At 37.9% G+C, this 18,942-nt stretch overlaps 1 protein-coding gene across 1 annotated transcript in view; it reads left to right on the forward strand.

Annotated features, from left to right (window-relative positions):
• The first annotated feature begins 8,438 nt into the window (after positions 1 to 8,438).
• The window catches only part of jag1b (jagged canonical Notch ligand 1b), a 33,133-nt gene continuing 22,629 nt past the window's right edge, over positions 8,439 to 18,942 (forward strand). Inside the window, exons 1-3 of the mRNA XM_058795042.1 lie at positions 8,439 to 8,763; positions 9,049 to 9,351; positions 16,839 to 16,896. Of these exons, the coding sequence (XP_058651025.1) occupies positions 8,692 to 8,763; positions 9,049 to 9,351; positions 16,839 to 16,896 (433 nt within the window). The 5' untranslated portion in view covers positions 8,439 to 8,691. The remainder of the gene's footprint in view (positions 8,764 to 9,048; positions 9,352 to 16,838; positions 16,897 to 18,942) is intronic.

Raw genomic sequence — 18,942 nt, forward strand, 5'->3', positions numbered from 1 at the left:
AAAGTCAGTCTCCTTTTCATTCTTGGTATACACAAACACAATATAAACTACATTACTAATAAGAACCACAGGCATTGCTAGACGCCTAAACAATGTAATCTTTATGAAATTAAAGGTGTCTTGGAAGAGGATGAAAGGATTAGGACGACCAAAAGGGAAACAGCAGCGGAAGTGCTTGATAAAGTCAATCAAAACCCCCTTTTCCTGTGGATGGGAAATGTGAATAATTAGCCTCACGAGGCCCAGAAAGTCATTTCCTGTCCAAGGAGGACACAGTTCCACCTCATTGAGAATCTGTCACATGGCACCCTGAGCTAGTGAAGTGGAACCCTCCCAAAGTCCCGCAGAATTCTGGTCTCGGGGGCCGGTGTGGGAGAGCTCATGTTGTTTCAGTGCGTGCAGAGAGATACAAGTGAGCGCTCCTCACTTCCTCCAATCCGTTCCCTCATCACATCAATCATCCCCATTCTTAACATTGCGATCACAGTGCCAGTAGTTTCACACTTGTTTTCCTTCCTCTTTCCCTCTCACTTTTTTTTCATCTGTGGATGGTCTCTCTCTCACGCTAATGTTAGCCCGGACGCTGGGCATGAGGGGTTTTAGCGGCGACATGGGTTTCCCACACAGCTGTGCTAATGCGACCCTTCACGCACGGCTCAAGCATGTACAGAGGAGGCACTTATGTGCACAAAGTGAGAGCATTCATCAGGACTTGAGATGGCCCAATTGTCGCTGAGGAAACAGTGTGTCATTTGACTTGTTCATCTCCCCCTGCCAACATCCACTAATCAGTTTAACATTTTTGTTTCTCCGTCCTCTGCTGACTAACGCTAAGAGGGGAATTTATGGTCTGTGCGGACAATCTAGCTAGATTCACACACATGCAGAATACAGTTGTCAGTCTGTTTTAAAGTGCTAAATACTGTTACGTTCACACACAATCCAGTTTAGACAACTGAAGTGACTCTGGACTAACAATCTTGAAATTTTGAAAGCGAGAACTGTTGTTATGTAATAGGAGTAACAACTGCATTCTATAACCGAAGTGACTCCAGATTAACAACCACATTTTGAGAGTGGGTTTGAATAACCTATGCTGTGTGAACAGAATTATTTTTACATTGTTCATATATTACTTAGCTATGAACGTACGTGACAACTGTATTCTATAACTGAAGTGACTCCAGATTAACAACTGAATTTTGAGAGTGAGTTTAACCTGTGCTTTGTGAACAATACTGTTGTTATGCTATGTTCATACATAATTTAGTTATGAATATAAGTGAAAACTGCATTCTTTAACCAAAGTGACTCCAGTCCAGATTAACAACAGAATTTTTGTTACAGTTGTCACTCATATTCATAACATTGTGTGTGAACATAACATAACAATGGTTCTGTTCTCACAGCCCAGGTCAACCAAACTATACTCTCAAAATTTGTTTGTTAATCTGGAACCACTTTGGTTATAAAATGCAGTTGTCACTTTTATTCATAACTAAATTATGTGTGAACACAATTTAATAATGTTTTTGTTCACAGTGCACAAGTTAACCAAACTCGCTCCCAAAATTGGTTTGTTAATCTGAAGTAACTTCAGTTATAGAACACAGTTGACACTCTTATTCATAACTAAAGTGACTCTGGATTTACAACCAAATTTTGAAAGCGTTTGGTTAATTCTTGCTGTCTAAACAAAACAACAGTTAACAAGCAGTTGTCATCATACAATGCCATTATCATTCTCTTCTGTACATGTGACCATACAATTGGATAAAAAAAAATTAAATTGCATTTTGTGCCTTTACACTGGTGACATTTCAGATGAGAGATGGAATATGCATATCTGACATTATGACTGCCATCATATGCTGCCACTGACTAAGAGGATATTAGGATAATATTTATTATAACAAACCTTTAATATTTTTATCAGCAATAACCTTTTTTTGCTCACTGCAGCTACTGTTTTCAGAAAATGTGTAACAATCACAGATTTTTTTAGGCTGCTTATAAGACAGGGCTGAAGAAGACCACCTACGGTTACAGTTACTGTCATTTGGTTATATTTCCTCTTCTTTTTTTTTCTTCTTCATCTGTATGTGACAAAGAGTTAATGTTAATCACTGAGAGGGAAAGTGACGACAGTATCTCGTATTAGCATTAGCCAGGGATGATCGGCTCAGGCTCACTGAGTGCGTAGGCAACACAAGTCATCTCTGCCCCCACATATGACCGGATCAAAACTCTGGATTAATGAGCATGTTCTCAACTGACACACAAATTAGTAAACGCCATTTTGACTGACACACACAGGCCTGCTGTCTTCATGACACACAGATCTACAAACACATTCACTCTCATCCCTAATCCACTTGGATCCCTACACGTTACAAAACTGACGTACTGTACAGCTGAGAAAGAAGGCTTTAGCAACGTCACAGTTCCTTTATGGCATCACTGGGGATGAAGTTATACACTTGTGGCAGACAAGAAGCAACAATGTAGACTCTGATATAACATAACACCTTCTAAGCAGATTTAGGCTCTATCTGCCTGTCTATCTCTTCCCTCTTGGCTGTTTCTCGGGGGATGGAGAAAGAACAAAATACAGACAACCTGATGAAAATATAAGTAATGCTTATATTATAAGTCGTGCCAGGTTTGATGTCATTAACGCAGAACGTCACTGGTTGTCATGTGTCTTTTAAGTCCGTAACTATTTTATCTTGACACCAACCCTTCTATGGGACACTTTCAGCCTCAAAATAAATTATTCAGATAGCATATTATGCCAGATTAATGCAATTGAGTTTACCCAATAAAATTAAATATATAGTCTCATTAACTGTTTATGTTTAAGTATGATTTGCATTCACAATAAACAACGTTGTATAAAATGTTAACAAAAATACACCTCCCAGACATTTCAATCTTCTTTAAATATATTAAATATATTATAAACAGCTAAGTGTCACGGTGCACACAGCAGGGAGGAACGAGGAGACGAGGATAACTCAAAATACAGTCTTTAATAAAACCAAAACAGACAGGGCAAGACAAGACAAGGCAAGGCTGGGACACACAGGAACACCGGGGACTAACGAGTAGACCAGACGAAAACTAACTGAACAGGCATGAACTAAATACACATGATAATACTGATAATAAGACAAACACAGCTGGACAAGAATTAACTGATAATCGCACTTAACAAGGACAGGAACATGACCAAATAAGGAAACAAGAGGCGGGAACACATGACACACACGACAGAGGACTGACACTAAGTATGTGCTGATAACAATAATATCAGCGTCATTCAAACAAGTTGTGAACATGTTTACTATATTTTCATTACTTACTTGTTGCTCCATCAGCCAAATACCCCAGACATGTTATCTCTGATGACAATATTTATGCAAACTCTTGACTAATTTCGAGTCGGACTTGATTAAAAAGTTAACGTCATTTCAAAACCCGTGCAAGCCAAATCGTTCAGTTCGTTTCACAAACCGATTCCAGTGATTCATTACAAATAATCACCTCAAAAGAATGATTCGTTCACACCATTATTGCTTTCTTAACTTCAAAATAACAAGGAACAGCATGGTTTTGTGAAGTATAGTGCAAGTTAATGCATTATAAGTTAGAATGAATATAAAATAATATGTTATAACAATACAAAATAAGCATTTTAAACACTAGAGTTGATTAATTCCATGTTCTTATCAGGAGTTTCCGGTTGCAACTTTCAACAGGTGTCATATTAGCACAGCAAGACCTTATTGCTTCATTTTTAATTCGCTCATATAGACAGACAGACAGACAGACAGAAAGACAGAAAGACGGACAGATAGATAGATAGATAGATAGATAGATAGATAGATAGATAGACAGATAGACAGATAGATAGATAGATAGATAGATAGATAGATAGATAGATAGATAGATAGATAGATAGATAGATAGATAGATAGATAGATAGACAGACATGAACTTTTTTGCTCACCAGCCACTGTGGCTAGTGGTTTTCCAAAATGTATAGGCCTTGGTACTCATGCATATCTGGTCAATACATTATCCATTATCAATCGCAGTTTACACCAAATGTAGCCTAACTAATAAAATCAGAATCATTCTAGCCGCTAGTGGACAGTTTCCGGTCTTGCTGATAGAATAACAGAGGTCAGATGCTTTCTGAAAATCTCACAATGAGAATGAGGCTGAGTAAAGAGTCCAATGTTTCATCATACCACTACGGTAATCCAATTATCAAAGCCGTATTTCTTTTACTGTACTGTAATCAAAGTAGAGCATTACTTGAAGCATATCATTTCAATTTACTTCAAGGTCTATGATATTGAGTCATCCAGGTAAAAGTACTTATACTTAACATGCCTAGTTCATATACTTCACCCTATGCAGTAATAAAAGCATAAAAAGATGACCTTGTCAAAGCTGAAATGCCAAACCTATAACCTAACCTAGAGCTTAATTTCTTTCCATCTGCCACCCGATGTAGTCCCCAATGAAACCTCCATTATTTATTTCACAAGGGCCGATTTAAGATAAATGTTGAAAATAACAATGGAGGTCCCACATCTCAGAGGAGAATAATATTTATATCAGGACCCACAGTTTCTGTCATCCTGGTCCTGGTAAGTAAAAGCTGGTCACGTAAACAGAAAGTGTAAATATTCTAAAAGTGTGAGTGAGAAGTTCTAAGCAGAAAGATGTTCCAAAGCACTCTCTCTCTCTCACTTCCTCAAATACCACTGCCTTTACAGTGTCATCTTTACTGTGTCATCTGGCCAGGATCAGTTCTCTCCATCCTCACAAAGTACAATCAGACTGTCAATGTCAATGAACAGCTTAAGAGGGTACATAGATGAAGGCCTACATAAACACACACGAAAGTACATATACACAAACACTGAAATGAAAATGTCCATTATTTATAAAGTTTGCTTGACTTGTAAATCAGAATATGGGTGTTCCTTCAATTAGGGCAATTCTCTGAAATCCAGAAAAAATGAAACATTTCAAACTACAGGACTGTTCAAAAGGGGTCTGTGTGATTTTTTTTTTGTTTTGTTTTGTTTTTAAAGAAATCAAAATTATTATTTAGTAAGGGTGCATTAAATTGATCTTAGGAAAAAGTAAAGACACTGAAAATTTCACTAAAGATTTCTATTAAAAATAAATGCTATTATTTAGAATTGAATTAGAATTAATCTTCTAAAACTATAAGGATCGCTCTTTAAAAGAAAAATGAAAAAGAAAAAAAAAAATCCAACACATTCTATGACCCCCATTTGCAAAAAATATCTCCTTGCACCATTATTCATTTTCTCTCTTTTTCTCTGTCCAGTCACATGTTGACAACATGTTGCACAATAGTATTATTTTTGGATTAACATTAGTGCGTCATTATTTCCGGGAGACATTTTGATTTCTGTAAAATCATCTGCCAGCGATGTTCTGTTTCCCCATTGTCCAGCTGTGCGCACTTTGAAGATTCACAGCATTGATCTTTCAGAAATCCCTAGACAGACCTCTGGTCACTCCAATACACTACAACCACCATAATATTAAACATTCTTATATTAATTATTGTTTGAAAATATATACAGATAAATATATAATATATGGCCCAATGGCAAACAGACAGAAATCTAATTCATTTAAATTAAATAGCTTTTCAAAAGTCAGAGGTTGTCAAGATCCAAGAACCTGCAGTGAAAGCACATGGGCTTTCTTATTAGGGACATAATCTGTTCCACCACATTCTTGTCAGGCTGGACTTGCATTGGTGAACTGTAATATGAGAGGTGGCAACAAGCTTAAGTAATTGGATTGGTATATAGCACTGAGTGTCAGACAATAGATAGTCATCTCTGCAACAGCCTTCTGACCCTTTGTTCCTGGTTTCAGGCGTGATTTAGAAGCCCATAACTGCCTGGTTTGATCCCAGTCAAGGATGAAAAAGGGGCGAGCAGAGCAGAGTGGGACCGGAAAAGTCTAGTTCGATCTGATGACCCGTACACATCTCGGGTCCCCAGTCGAATTTGGGCTCCCCAAAGGTTTGCGGCTTACTTGTGCGGTCATTACTCAAATCACATTAGCCCTGGGGCAGCTTTACAAACACAGATTCTGGCCTGTGGATAAGCTGACATGGCAAAAAGTAACAAAAACACACACACAAATTGGTGTACGATTTGTTGTAAAACAATGTTCACTCAGAAACTGCAAAGGAAATTTTTACAGCAAGTTAAATGTGACATTTTGAAGTAGAAAGACTAAAATAGTATTTTCTTTATTCACAACTTTGACAATCATTTTATGATGTATAGGTATATTTATACAAAACATATAACATTTAAATATAGTCACTAATATAATTATCAGCAACAATCATGACCATTTATTAAGACTGCGTTACAAAATCGTCAAATTACATTCTCAGAGTAGATTCTGAACTTCAGATCTCCAACTTCAACAACTTTTGATGTTACAATAGCATACCAAACATGATATACTCTATAATCTATGACTGATCGTACTAATAGTTGCTTTCAAACCAGCACCATCCTAAAGTGACAGGCCAGGACTCTCTAACAAAAGCAGTGGTTTAAATCCCACAAACCTGTCTGACTTTCAAAAGAAGGGCTTTGGCATCCCAGATGAAATGTGAATGCGGATATCAAAATGGGCGAAACCCTTTGAGGGGAAAGCGCTCAAGTTTTGAGGTCTAAATAGTCTAATTAACCCTTATTACACAGAGTGGCTATTTGAATGCAGTGAGTAACCTGAGACCTCTCTTGGGGGTCAGAATCTTTTAAAGGCACAGTGACGGTACAAAAGGTCCAGCGCACCTTTAATCTTGAACCTCACCGACAGGAAATATCAGCCTGGCATCTTGCCCTCAACTTGCTATGGATCTCTTTTATGTGGCCACACACATTATTGAGGGCTGTGATTCTGCTATCATTGCAATATAAATGTGAATGGTTAAACGGTTAAAAAAAATGCATGATAGATAGATAGATGTGCATGTCATTTTTTCTATGTAAATACTCTTTCTATAAAACAACTTTAAGTGAACCAAATGAAGGTAAAAAAAAAAAATTAATACTGAACTTTTAAAACAGCAATATTGGTTCAGCCAATGGTGTGAGTTTAGGGCAGGGCTATGTGTTTGACTGACCAATGGCAGAAAGTGAGTCTGTTTGCACTGTTAGTGATACTAAATTCAATACATTTCAAATTTAAGAACTCACCACTGTGATTCTAATAAAGAGTAATATACTAACATGACATAAAAATGCTTGTAATTCCTTTTATATTGTTTTCTTTCTGTGGTATCGCTTCCTCACTCAGATCCAACACAAAGATAAACAGAGACCCTCAGCTCATCATTCAACATCAAGATTAATAGACTCCCAACACTGTGACTAAAAAGCTATTTGATTGACCTGTAGAAATGCACTTTTCCTTATGGGGTTGCTTATCAGAAGATTTCATACCACAATCCAGCCTGTTTCACATACAACAGTGGTAAAATGATGTGACGAAATAACCCACTAGTTACTGATTAGCTGTGGGACTGTTTGCACTAAGGTCTGTGGTATGACCTGTAGCGTGACCTGTATGCATGACGTCAAAGAAAGAGTAAAAGATATCTGACAGGTACTCAAGTCATAATTTGCTTTACATAACCTGTCTGTGGGATTTTGTATCTTTTTGTAGCTTTTCAGATTTGCCCCATGCCCACAAGAGGGCAGCAAGAGCTATGGGGGCAATTAACTCAAGATTACTGAACGTGGATCTATGCACACAGAATGCCTCAGGGATTTTATCAAACATGGGTATCAGAATACACAGCCATTGAAAGAGTCTTTTCAAACACTAATGTTGACATCATAAAGTGAATGACCCTTTTTTGTGTCAATATTTCTACACTGATAAACTGTATGACTTTCAAGGTTTCTAAATGTGCATTCCACAATTCTAAATAACAGTGTCTGTGACCTTTCTTATCTGTCTGGCTGCAAGCCATCCTTTTTAAATGTTGATGTGTTTATTGTTATAGACAGACAGATAAAATATGTATTGCCTAGTTAAATATAAAATGTTTTCTTTTAAAAACGTGTTTCTTAATATTTTACAGTACAACTGTATTTTATTTAAAATATTTAACATACAGTTAACTAACTAATATTGTATTTGCATTCGTTTTCCTTTAAAACTATATCTATAACAATATTTTGCAGTGGAAGAACATGCGGTTAAGTCTCCCAGCTAAACCCGTCATCTTGTGGGACTGGGGGACACGGGCGGGGCTTCTCTACACGCCACACCCTAACTTTTGAATATTAAAATTATGCATGCGTTTGCCACCCCCATTAACTGAACTTGGTGTATTGAATGCGCAGTCAGTCAGTCGCGGACAAACGCTCTCATGGCTTCTGTGTAATGTATACCCGCCGCTGAGAGAGAGAAGCAAAATAAGTAAGATAAGAATTTCAGATACGCTGGGATAATAGGAGGCAGTTTCCTACACATTGGAAAATAGTCTTCTGAAAGAAATAAAGTTGTTCTCCACCCGTGCATGTTAAATCGGGGAGTACATTAGAGCCGTGAGGCGGCTAGAACTTCTGAGTCTCAAAGCAACACCAACAAGAAGGCATGATTGTGCGACGGAGTTCAGTATTTTCTGCTTTCTACCTTCATGCCTTTTTGTTATGCTTGCCGACGAAGGTGAGTCTGTTTTAAATAACTGAAATGCTTTTTTTTCTGTATTTGTGTTATTTATTGTCTAAATATACTGTAACACAAAGTTATGTAGGTTACTATAAAACAGCATTAACAAATATCGTCTGTGTGATATCAAAACAACCTTGTTTGGACCTCTCAAAAGCAGCGCGTTCTGCAGTCTGACTGACAGATTGGCAGACAAAGTTTAGCAGCCTATTCCATAAAACGAGACTAATTTGATTTTGCTGCACTTTATATACACGGATTTAAAGTTTTTCTTCTCAACAGGTGTCTGACGCATCGGGGCACTTCGAGCTGGAAATCGTATCGATGCAGAATGCGAAAGGCGAGCTGCAGAACGGCTCGTGCTGCGACGGCGAGAGGAACCCGGCGGATCGCAAATGCACGCGGGATGAATGTGATACATATTTTAAAGTTTGTCTGAAGGAATATCAATCGCGAGTTTCTGCGGCTGGGGCTTGCAGTTTCGGAACTGGATCTACGCCCGTTCTCGGTGGGAATAAATTTTCGGCCAAGGGAACGCGGAGTGAAAAGTCGAGGATTGTTTTACCCTTCAGTTTTGCGTGGCCGGTGAGTAGATGTCCCATTTCTTATTTAGAGCATAATTAATGTGGTCATAGCGGGTTATGATGACGCAACGTTGGTGATACATCGTAGCAATGTTTCGATCCACGTGTGCGGTTTGTCCTGGAGTTTATACCTGCTCGGTTTAGTTGTGTGCGCATGACACCGTAAACAAAAGCAACAACTCCGAGGTCTTCATTACACTACTCAACAATTTGTTTACTGATGAATAAAGTCGAGCTGAAAGTGATAACATTTAAATGTTAAACGGATGTAAGCAAAGATGTTTCCTTGGCAAAACATTTATGCCTTGATTATAATTTCGTGCCATGTTGTAAATTCACTCCTCATGAAGCTCCTTTCAATGTCTCCTTTTTGGCAGTCAGCTAACTATCTAAATAAATGCATCAAATAAACCTCTTAATTTGTGTCACTGCATTAGAATGCAAATAAAAGAAGATTTGTTTGGTGTGAAGCACATGAGCCGAAGCTCCACAGAAGAGATATTTACCAATGTTTGTCTTGCAGCACTAAAGAATTTACGAGTCGACTGTGATCTCTTGAAATGGTAGTCATCTCTTTAAGGGGCTTTTATAATCTGTGTTATCAAGTCAGTCTAAACTGCAGGTGATTTGCAGTAAACCTGTGTGTTATGATATGCAGCCGTGTAATAGAATCCCTACTGTAGTATGTAGTGTGATGTCTACCAACATTTAAGCTGTATTAACTAAGTAAATTGTGGGCCTGTGGACCCCTTAGGGTCCCTGAAGGTACTCCAGGGGGTCAATGAAGAATGTAAGCTAGATAAAACATACTTTTTTTAGGAGATTTCTGACTATGTTCAATGACATGTTATGTAGTGATGTTAGTTAATATTCTTAATGAAAGTGTTACTCTGAGAAAATCTAGTTTTATTTATACTCTGGGTAACAGGGTTGGCTGACAGTCTGGTTGGGGGTCGTAAACCTTGTAAACCTTGGTGTAGTGTAACCTTAAACTGGTAGCAATACCTTTGTTGGAGCTATTTTAGTGGTATTGATCTACTTGATACAGTTTTCTGGGATTCCCTATTCGGAAATAGATATTCACAGGATTCCCACAGTTCTGCAAAACATGAACATGTCAGGAAATGTGATTTTGAGGCCTGTAAAAGTTTAATCAATTAATCAAATCTTAAAAATCATGGAACAGTCGTGAAAATTCATTGGTCAGAAACTGTGTTTGTGTTAATTTCTCAGGAGCTCTTGACTGTGGGGACATTGAACTGTCCTTTCATACGTTCTGTTGGCGTGAGCGCTTGTGCACCTGCTCGCTTGATGATGTCATTGTGGATACATTCTCAGCGGGGTCAAAATGATTTTTTTTTTTAAATCAAAGGACGAACTGTCGGTCTGACAAAGAAAACGTGTCCCTGTTTGAACTGTTTGCCCCAGTGAGCTGCCCACCTGTCCAGTATGTGAACTAGATGGCCAGTGGGCATGTGTTGATCATGTAACACTTCAGCTATTTTTGTAATGTGCACTTCCAAAGCATACTGCAAATGGTTTCTTTTAATCATCAAAATTATGATAAAATCTAAAATTACGATATAGCACACTTCAGTCAGTCGCTAATTATTTTTTCGGTTGGCAGCTGGGGAGAGTTGAAGTTTAGGCTTTGTGTCAGTCACGGCTGACTGGAGACTAGGAATGGCACCTTTTAACTTTGCAACCCTCGGTAATTACTCTCAGCAAGTTCCCAGACACAACAGCCAAATCTCGTCGCCAAACTTTAAATGTTTCATTTACAGGAATACCACCCATTTATTTTGCACCTTTTACTGCATTTGATTACCCCATGCTTTTAGTTTTAGAGAGGGGTGTAGAGTGTAAAAGAGAGAGAGAAAGAGAGAGAGAGGGTTTTAGTCATAGCCCACCCAGACAGAGCCAGCTTCAGCGAACATGAAACAGGGGGTGACAATAGCCGGGCCAAACTGGCTACAGGGAGGATTACTGTGCATAATGGAGCCAGTCCAGGAATAATGCCGGCCCAGGGCAAGCAACAGGAAGCTGTGTTCGACTCAGCAGTGATGAGATCGGCTCCTAGACAAACCCGCCCCAGCCCTGACCTTACTTCTCATACTGGCCGTTTCAGCAAATTACAGCGTTGCTCTCTGGCCCTGTAGCCCTGAATGCACCTGGGGCCTGTCTGCTCAGCATGAGCCAAAAAGCTGGTTCACCAGCAAATTGGATAATTCCTTTTTTCCTGTCCCATCTTCCATTCTGTTTAATAGTCTGTGAACCCGTTCCCTTTCCTAAAACCAAAACTAGTATTTATGTGTGTATTTAATTCATGTCCCTTTCAAAGTAAACACAGAAGTAATCCAAACCATATTTTAAAGTCATTCTTTTGCTTTTCTGTGCACATTCTGTCCATTTCTCTTATGCTGTTGAGAAAGACAGCAAGCTGAGGGTTGGTCAGTGTGGGAATAAAATGCAGGTGAACCGTCCACAAGCCTGAGGGAAAGAGCTATGGGCAGCTAAGGGGATAATGACATGTTTGCTTTATACGGTCTCCTCTGATGTGGCACTTAAGTGCAAATTACTCAAGTCGTAGAACGGGGAAATGCATCGTTTGTCTTTTTTCTCACCCTTGTTAAGTTCTTGAATGAGGTATTGTTAGGCCATTGTAAAGTAGTGCAGTACTAATGTTTTGTTTAGCTAACTTTTCTTAATCACCTCACACATGACTTACTCAATTCAGATTTATGATGTTACCAGGAAACATTTTGTTGTATTGAGATGTCTAATCTTGAATACGCTCCCTTTGACTGGATACCTGACAGCTGATGTGCCGTTTGATGTGATCCGATTCTCTCCTCAGTCCCTGCCCGCGATCGCCTTCCTGAGTGACAGGAGATTAGATGGCTGCCAGTAGCGCTTGTGTGCGCACAGGTGACTGACAGACCTGTTATCAGGGAAGCCTGTCTCATTTTCCACGCCAGAGAGAGCAGTGAAAGATTGTCAGAAGCTTTCTCTGTGAGCCCCCCTTATCTGTGGCCACCACTCCTGATAGGAATCTTTCACAAAAAAAGCCTTCCTTCTGTGATTGCACCTCCTGAAAGGCAAAAAAGGGCGGTTACCTTCTTGGTCATAGTCTAGTTTTCCAAGCTGCTAATGTAAACCCTGTTGACTTTGATTGATTGGAATCTGGCGGAGTACATCTGGAGCCATTGTTGAACATTTGTCACTCTACATGTCAGCCTCTCCTTATTAGCAATCACACTTTTACCAACGGAGACATCACTTGGCAGATTCCCACAGCAAGTGAGTGTGATAAAAGCAAAAAAACGAGGAGCCTCAACCGTTTGTAGAAGCCGAATACATCCCATATCAGAGCTCAGGGGGTTTGGGAGCAAGTGTAGACCTTTATCAGATGTCTGTGAAGGCCTAGAGCGATAAGGCAAATGCAGTGTGAAGTTTTGAGAGTCTGCTGATGGGGATAGTGAGAGTTCAATGATGACACACTGAGGTCAGTGACAAGCATGGGAAAAATGAACCTGGCAGCAGCAGGCATTTAGAGCTGATAACCAGATTGTGAGTTATGGAGTGAGATCCACAGCGGCCCTTTTCTTTAAAACCTCCCCTGCTTCTCACCGAAAAACCATGATTGTTTCCCATTCATTTAGCATGTTTAAACCCTTTTAAGGCACAAAACTTTCCTGTAGCTCAAAGAGTAGAGCGTGTTGCTAGCAACACCAAGGTCATAGGATTGGTTCCCAGAGAATGCTTGAACTGATACAAAAAATATGCCTTCAATGCATTGCAAATTGCTTTGGATCAAAGCATATACCAAATGCATAAATGTAAATGTAAAACTACACAATGTCAGGTAAAATAATTGCTTAGGTTACTAAGTCCATTACCTTTAGTCACTATCCTGATCTGATGGGAGGTTGTGCTAGCTCATGTCCGGACATGTCTGTTATATACAGCAGCGGGCACTTTCAAACACTGTGTGGAAGTGCAGGGCAGCTGAAATTAATGAGCTGTGTGCTTGATATAAATAAACTGGCAAGATTTGTTAATTCAATGGGGGCTGTGAATCAACAGCATGTTTGTGTTAACAATGCGTTCAAGTGTGGACAAGGAGAGAAAGGACAAGCCGGTGTATCTCAGTGGAGGTGACACAGTTTGCATCAAATAAACTGATATTTGATAACCATAAACATGGCGACTGTGAGAGTAGCTGGTTAATGAGTTTGAGTAGTGTAATTTTTTTAAGTTATATTAATGAGCTTTTTATGCCTTTATTGGGACAGGACATTAGCATTGGGTGGAGAGAGGGGAGTGGGAGCGGATTTTAGGTATTTTAGCACCTGTGCTTTGATAAACACTGGAGTCTTTAAAACTTGTATCTTTTAATTAATGCACTTGAAGCACATGCAGATGGGCATCCTTGGCTGTTGTACTGTATCTTGGAAGTTTTTTGGGGAAATTAGTTTAAAATACTTTCAAAAATGTCTTGAATATGTCTAATCAGAAACCAAAACTTGGATATTAAAAATATAAAGTTTAGCACATCCTATTTGTGTACCTTTTAGGAATGCACAATATATCAGAACCTTAACAGGTATCTTCCAATTTATTTATTTTTTATCATTTATCCGGTTGATACTGGATATACAGTAGTCCCATCTGAAGTGGATCAAAAAAGTTAATCAAAGTTGTACTAAGACAAGAATGGTTATTGTTTTGGTTTTAGGACAACTTTGATGAAAGGTTTTGATCCACTTCAAATGTTGACTACTATGTACGTGTGTGTGTGTGTGTGTGTGTGTGTGTGTGTGTGTGTGTGTATATATATATATATATATATATATATATATTTTATACATTTTTTGCCGAAATTAGATATTCAGTTGTGCATGCTAATTTCAGACTTTTTTATTGTTTTACATTTAGATTCCTAAATTTATTTGTAGCATTTAAAATTGCTGATTTTAGCTTTTAGTGTTTAATTTTTAATTCATTTAGACAAAAAAATATACAATCTTACAAGTATGGAAAGTTGTATTGTATTGGCTAGGATCTCTGGTACCACTTGATTGACATTTTCCACTTAAGCTTATGCTTTGTTTTGGCGACCTTGTTATCTTGATGTTCTTCAGGTCATCGAGATCCGAATGACCCAGACTAATTTTAGCTCTTTGTACAGTGAGAGGTGTTGCGCATTGGTCTGTTTGAATGGTCTGGCGTAGGGGACTCAGGATCCATCGTTGCTGCAAACGGACAGTTAGAACCTTGGAGATGTTGGAAATTCCATGGTCCCTCGTCAAGAATACGAGTGTGTGAATCTGACAAGTAGGTGCCGAAAAGAGATGCTTCATTTCTGGCACAGGCACGTTCGCACGCACGCTCGTTTTCTCTCATATGCTTCTGCTTTTTTCGATCAACTTCTAACACTAAATCCTAGATATGGATGCTCATTTTATTCTCTCAGGCGGAGTAATCTCTCTCTCTCTCTCTCTCTCTCTCCATGACTCTTGTTACCTGATACCGGTGAGAGCCATGATGACCTTAAGTCAGACAAAGCGTTTCAGAAGTGCTGAAATGTAGCCAAGCCCTCCAGAGATCTCGGCCTGCATTGGAGTCATGCTAAAAGCAGCCCACCCCCCGCAACTCCCTCAGATCCTCACTCCACATTCCTCTCTGTGGGGAAAAAGAGGAACAAAACGCAGCACACAAAAGACCTGAAAGCGAGAAGTAAAAGGGGATTTTTGTGGGTTTTTCAAAGAAACAAGTTCACTTTCAACCTGCAATTTTCTTCTCCTTCTCGTAACTCTTTCTGTCATGTGAGGTAATTACGCAGAATGGACATTAGTGGAAATTTATTAGTATGTATGTACTGTAAGGCATTCTGTGGAAGAAATAACAAATATATATATATATTTTAAAGATTAACCTTGGTAGATAGTTCATATACTATCTACCAATAGTAGATAATACTTGGACAGCACTGGACTGTCAGCATTTCCATTGCTCAACTGGTACAGAAAAGTCCATAGTTTGATTTCCACCACCATTGCTTAAGAGCACTCAGATCTGCATACATTAGACAAAAATATCATTTGACTAAGCACATGATGACATCAGCCAACCAGCAACTGACATCATCAAGACATTTACAATCCCAAACTTTTCAATGGGAAAAGTTGTTTTTTTGCCCTCTAATGGTGTAGTTATGGCATCTACCAGTGTGTTTCACCCACCGGCCAAACCTGTACCTCTTGGGTCAAACTGTGGTGCTTTCTCGGAGTACCATGTAAATAAGGTGGTACATGGATATGAATCATTCAACATCATTGTATATATTAAAGAACCATGATGCTGGCATCCAATTCCATCACTATGTTTCTCAACTATTATATAGTCAAAATAGTATAGATGTTTCCTACCAATTTGTCAAACTGCAAATGAAATGGCTGCTTTGCATAATAAAGTTAGTACTAAGGACTTCTTTGAATGTACAAAATGTTGGACCTAATGTCCTTACAATGACCGCTGAACTGATGCCACATAACTGTCAGTGCGAATAACATGACCCAGTGATTCGACTCTACTAGACCCTCACACATAATAAACACACACATGTAAAAGAAGTCTGAGGTTTGTCATTTCTGGAAATTTCATTATTTTCTGGGAAAAAAATTTCAGAATGGAGAGGAACAGTCTGATGCTGCAATGCTCAAGCACAATGAAAAGCCCCAATCTGTTTAATTTGTTTTGTTTCCTTATTAGCTTACTTGGTTTGAATTTCCGTTTTATGTATGTAATAGTTTTAACTTTTATAAACTTTACAAAAGGGATTTTATCTTTAATCTCATTTTGTTTTAATTATGATTTTTTTTTTTTTTTTACTTGTTTCCATGTGAACTTTTTTATTATAAAGCACTGAGCTGCATTCCTTGTACAGTATGAAAGGTGTTATACAAATAAAGCTTATTATTACTAATATTATTACATTTCTATTCATTATTATTTAAAACTTTTGTAAAGAAACAGCTTAAATTGGACCAAATGTAATAGTTTAATTTCATGTGCACAAGCAAATAAGTTTGAATGAACAAATTTGTTGATTAAATAAGTGTCACTCAGGTGTACTGTGAAGGTTAGAGAGCTACTTGGTTCTTTCAATTGGTCTCCCACAGTTACATTACCAAAACAAGGATGCTTGTTGATCTATTCTTCCAGTCATTGTTTAAATTGTAAAGATGGTGATACTGTATCTGGCCAAAGTTTCAGGAGAGCACTACCAGATAAGGTGAAGGTTGTATTATTCTTCTGATCTTTCACGGCACATTTCTCAGCGTGTCCCCATGGTCACATTTTGTCATTGGTGTTTATTGGTTACAAGTCAAGGTCCCTGACTAAAGCTCTGTTGATGTAAAATGATCTTTGATGTTTCTTTGTTTTGGTTTCATTGCTGACTGCATGTGTGTTTTTCTCTTTCAGAGGTCCTACACGTTGATAGTGGAGGCCTTGGACTTCAATAACGAGACCGCCACCGAAAGTGAGTAGCATGATTTTTGGCTGTTTGTTTTGCTACTTTTTGTTTTTATTTGCTTTTTGGTTGATATATTTTGTGTTTTTGTTTCTCTCTTTGATGTCCTTTCTGTACTTCTTGCTTTGTTTCTGTTTTTTGTTTCATAACTTTTTTCTTTTGTTTAAACTGGAAAATGTAAGAAATTTTAGTTTGTTTTGTTTTGTTTCTTCTGCATAACTTTTTTTCTTTTGTTTAAACTGGGAAATGTAAGAAACTAAAGTTTGTTTTGTTTTGTATCTTCTTTTTTCTTTTGTTTAAACTTTGGGAAATGTAAGAAATTTAAGTTTGTTTTTGTACCATTTCCGCTCATAGCATGCTAGTCTTTAAACCAAATGTGCTGACAGGTGTGTGTGACAGGACAGGGAAGGGAAGAAGAGGAAGACTGTGTGTGTGTCTGTGAGAAACATTGTTGAGGGGGCCTCATGCTTATGAAAACGTTTCCGAATACCTGATGAATAATGGCAGGTGTTGGCAGTCAAGGTCTCATGGCCTCTCTGTCACGGTGCATAGCTCAAGCACAAGGTTATGTTTGCTATAACCTTTCTCTTCTTACACCTCAACAGGGCTTAACACTCCAGAAACAGTCCCATTTAGACATTAACTGAGTCTGATGGAGTTCATTTGAATAGCTCTTCTGGGCTGTGTTACCATTAACTGATATAGCGACTTCCAGCTATATCCAGATATTCTGAGTTCAAAGTTTTTGTTGCAGAAAAACTTATATTGCAGTTGGTCTCTTGTCTTGTACTCTACAGTATGTATCAGCTTATAGACTGCATATTCTAATGGTTTATCTGATGCTAGAACCTGTAATTTTACTCTTTGGATTGTGGTCTTTTCAAATACTTCCTAATATATGTTGTGCTACATTTTAGAGGCATTTGTTTCTATTTATTGGACTTTGAATATTCAAATGAAATATTAGAATCTGGAAATCCCCAAATCTGTAGCCAATTCAGACTTGCTTACATTTGTGACTTTGCTCCATTTTGAGATGATTTAGTAACAACTTTAGTTTTATAAATATTGTAAAATAACATTGTCCACCTAATGTAGATTTAGGCCAAATCTTTGTATTTTTTTTTTTTTAAAGCTGTACCAGCTCAAACAGTGAAACATGGTGCTTGCAACACCAAAGTCATGGATCTGATTCCAGGAAATGTAGAAACCGATAAAATGTGTACAGTACCTTAAATGCATTGCAGGTTGCTTTGGTTAAAAATGTCAAGCAAATGCATTTGACAAACACTTATCCATATACGCCACAATTCAAAAATTTGGGGTTGGCAAGATTTTGATAAATGTTTCTGAAAATGTTTTTCAAAGTCTCTTATGCTTACTTGGGCTGCATTTTTTATTTTATAAAAATACAGTAAAAACAATAATATTGTGAAATATTATTACTATTTAAAACAACTGTTTTCTCTGTTTTAATGGGGGGTTTTTTATGAATTTATTCCTGTGATGGCAAAACTGAATTTTCAGCATCATTACTCTAGTCTTCAGTGTCACATGATCCTTCAGAAATCATTCTAATATGCTGATTTTGTGCTCAAGAATCATGTTTTATTATTAATCATGTTGAAAACAGTTGTGCTGCTTAACATTTTTGTGGAAACCATGGTACATTTTTTTTTTCAGAATTCTTTGATGAAGAGGATTCATGAGATTAGTCAATAGAGTTCAAAGAACAACATGAAATAGAAATCTTTTAGCATTATAAATGTCTTTACTGTCACTTTTGGTCAACTTAATGTGTCCTTACTGAAAACAAGTTCTAATTCCTTAAAATCTTACTGACCCCAAACTTTTGAATGGTTATTTATGAAATATATATATATATATATAATTTGTAGAATTTGTTTTTCATTTTCCTTATTCCTTATCCTGAGGGTGTGGAGTTTTTTCTGTCAGTTTAATGTGACTTCCTCACCCCACAGTGAAGTGGAGCAGGCTGCAGGTAGTAAAGACGTGACACTTGGCTCTGTCCGCAGGGTTCAGGGTGCAAGTGAA

The sequence above is a fragment of the Onychostoma macrolepis genome, chromosome 13 (genome assembly GCF_012432095.1).
Source record: "Onychostoma macrolepis isolate SWU-2019 chromosome 13, ASM1243209v1, whole genome shotgun sequence".
Lineage (NCBI taxonomy): Eukaryota > Metazoa > Chordata > Actinopteri > Cypriniformes > Cyprinidae > Onychostoma > Onychostoma macrolepis.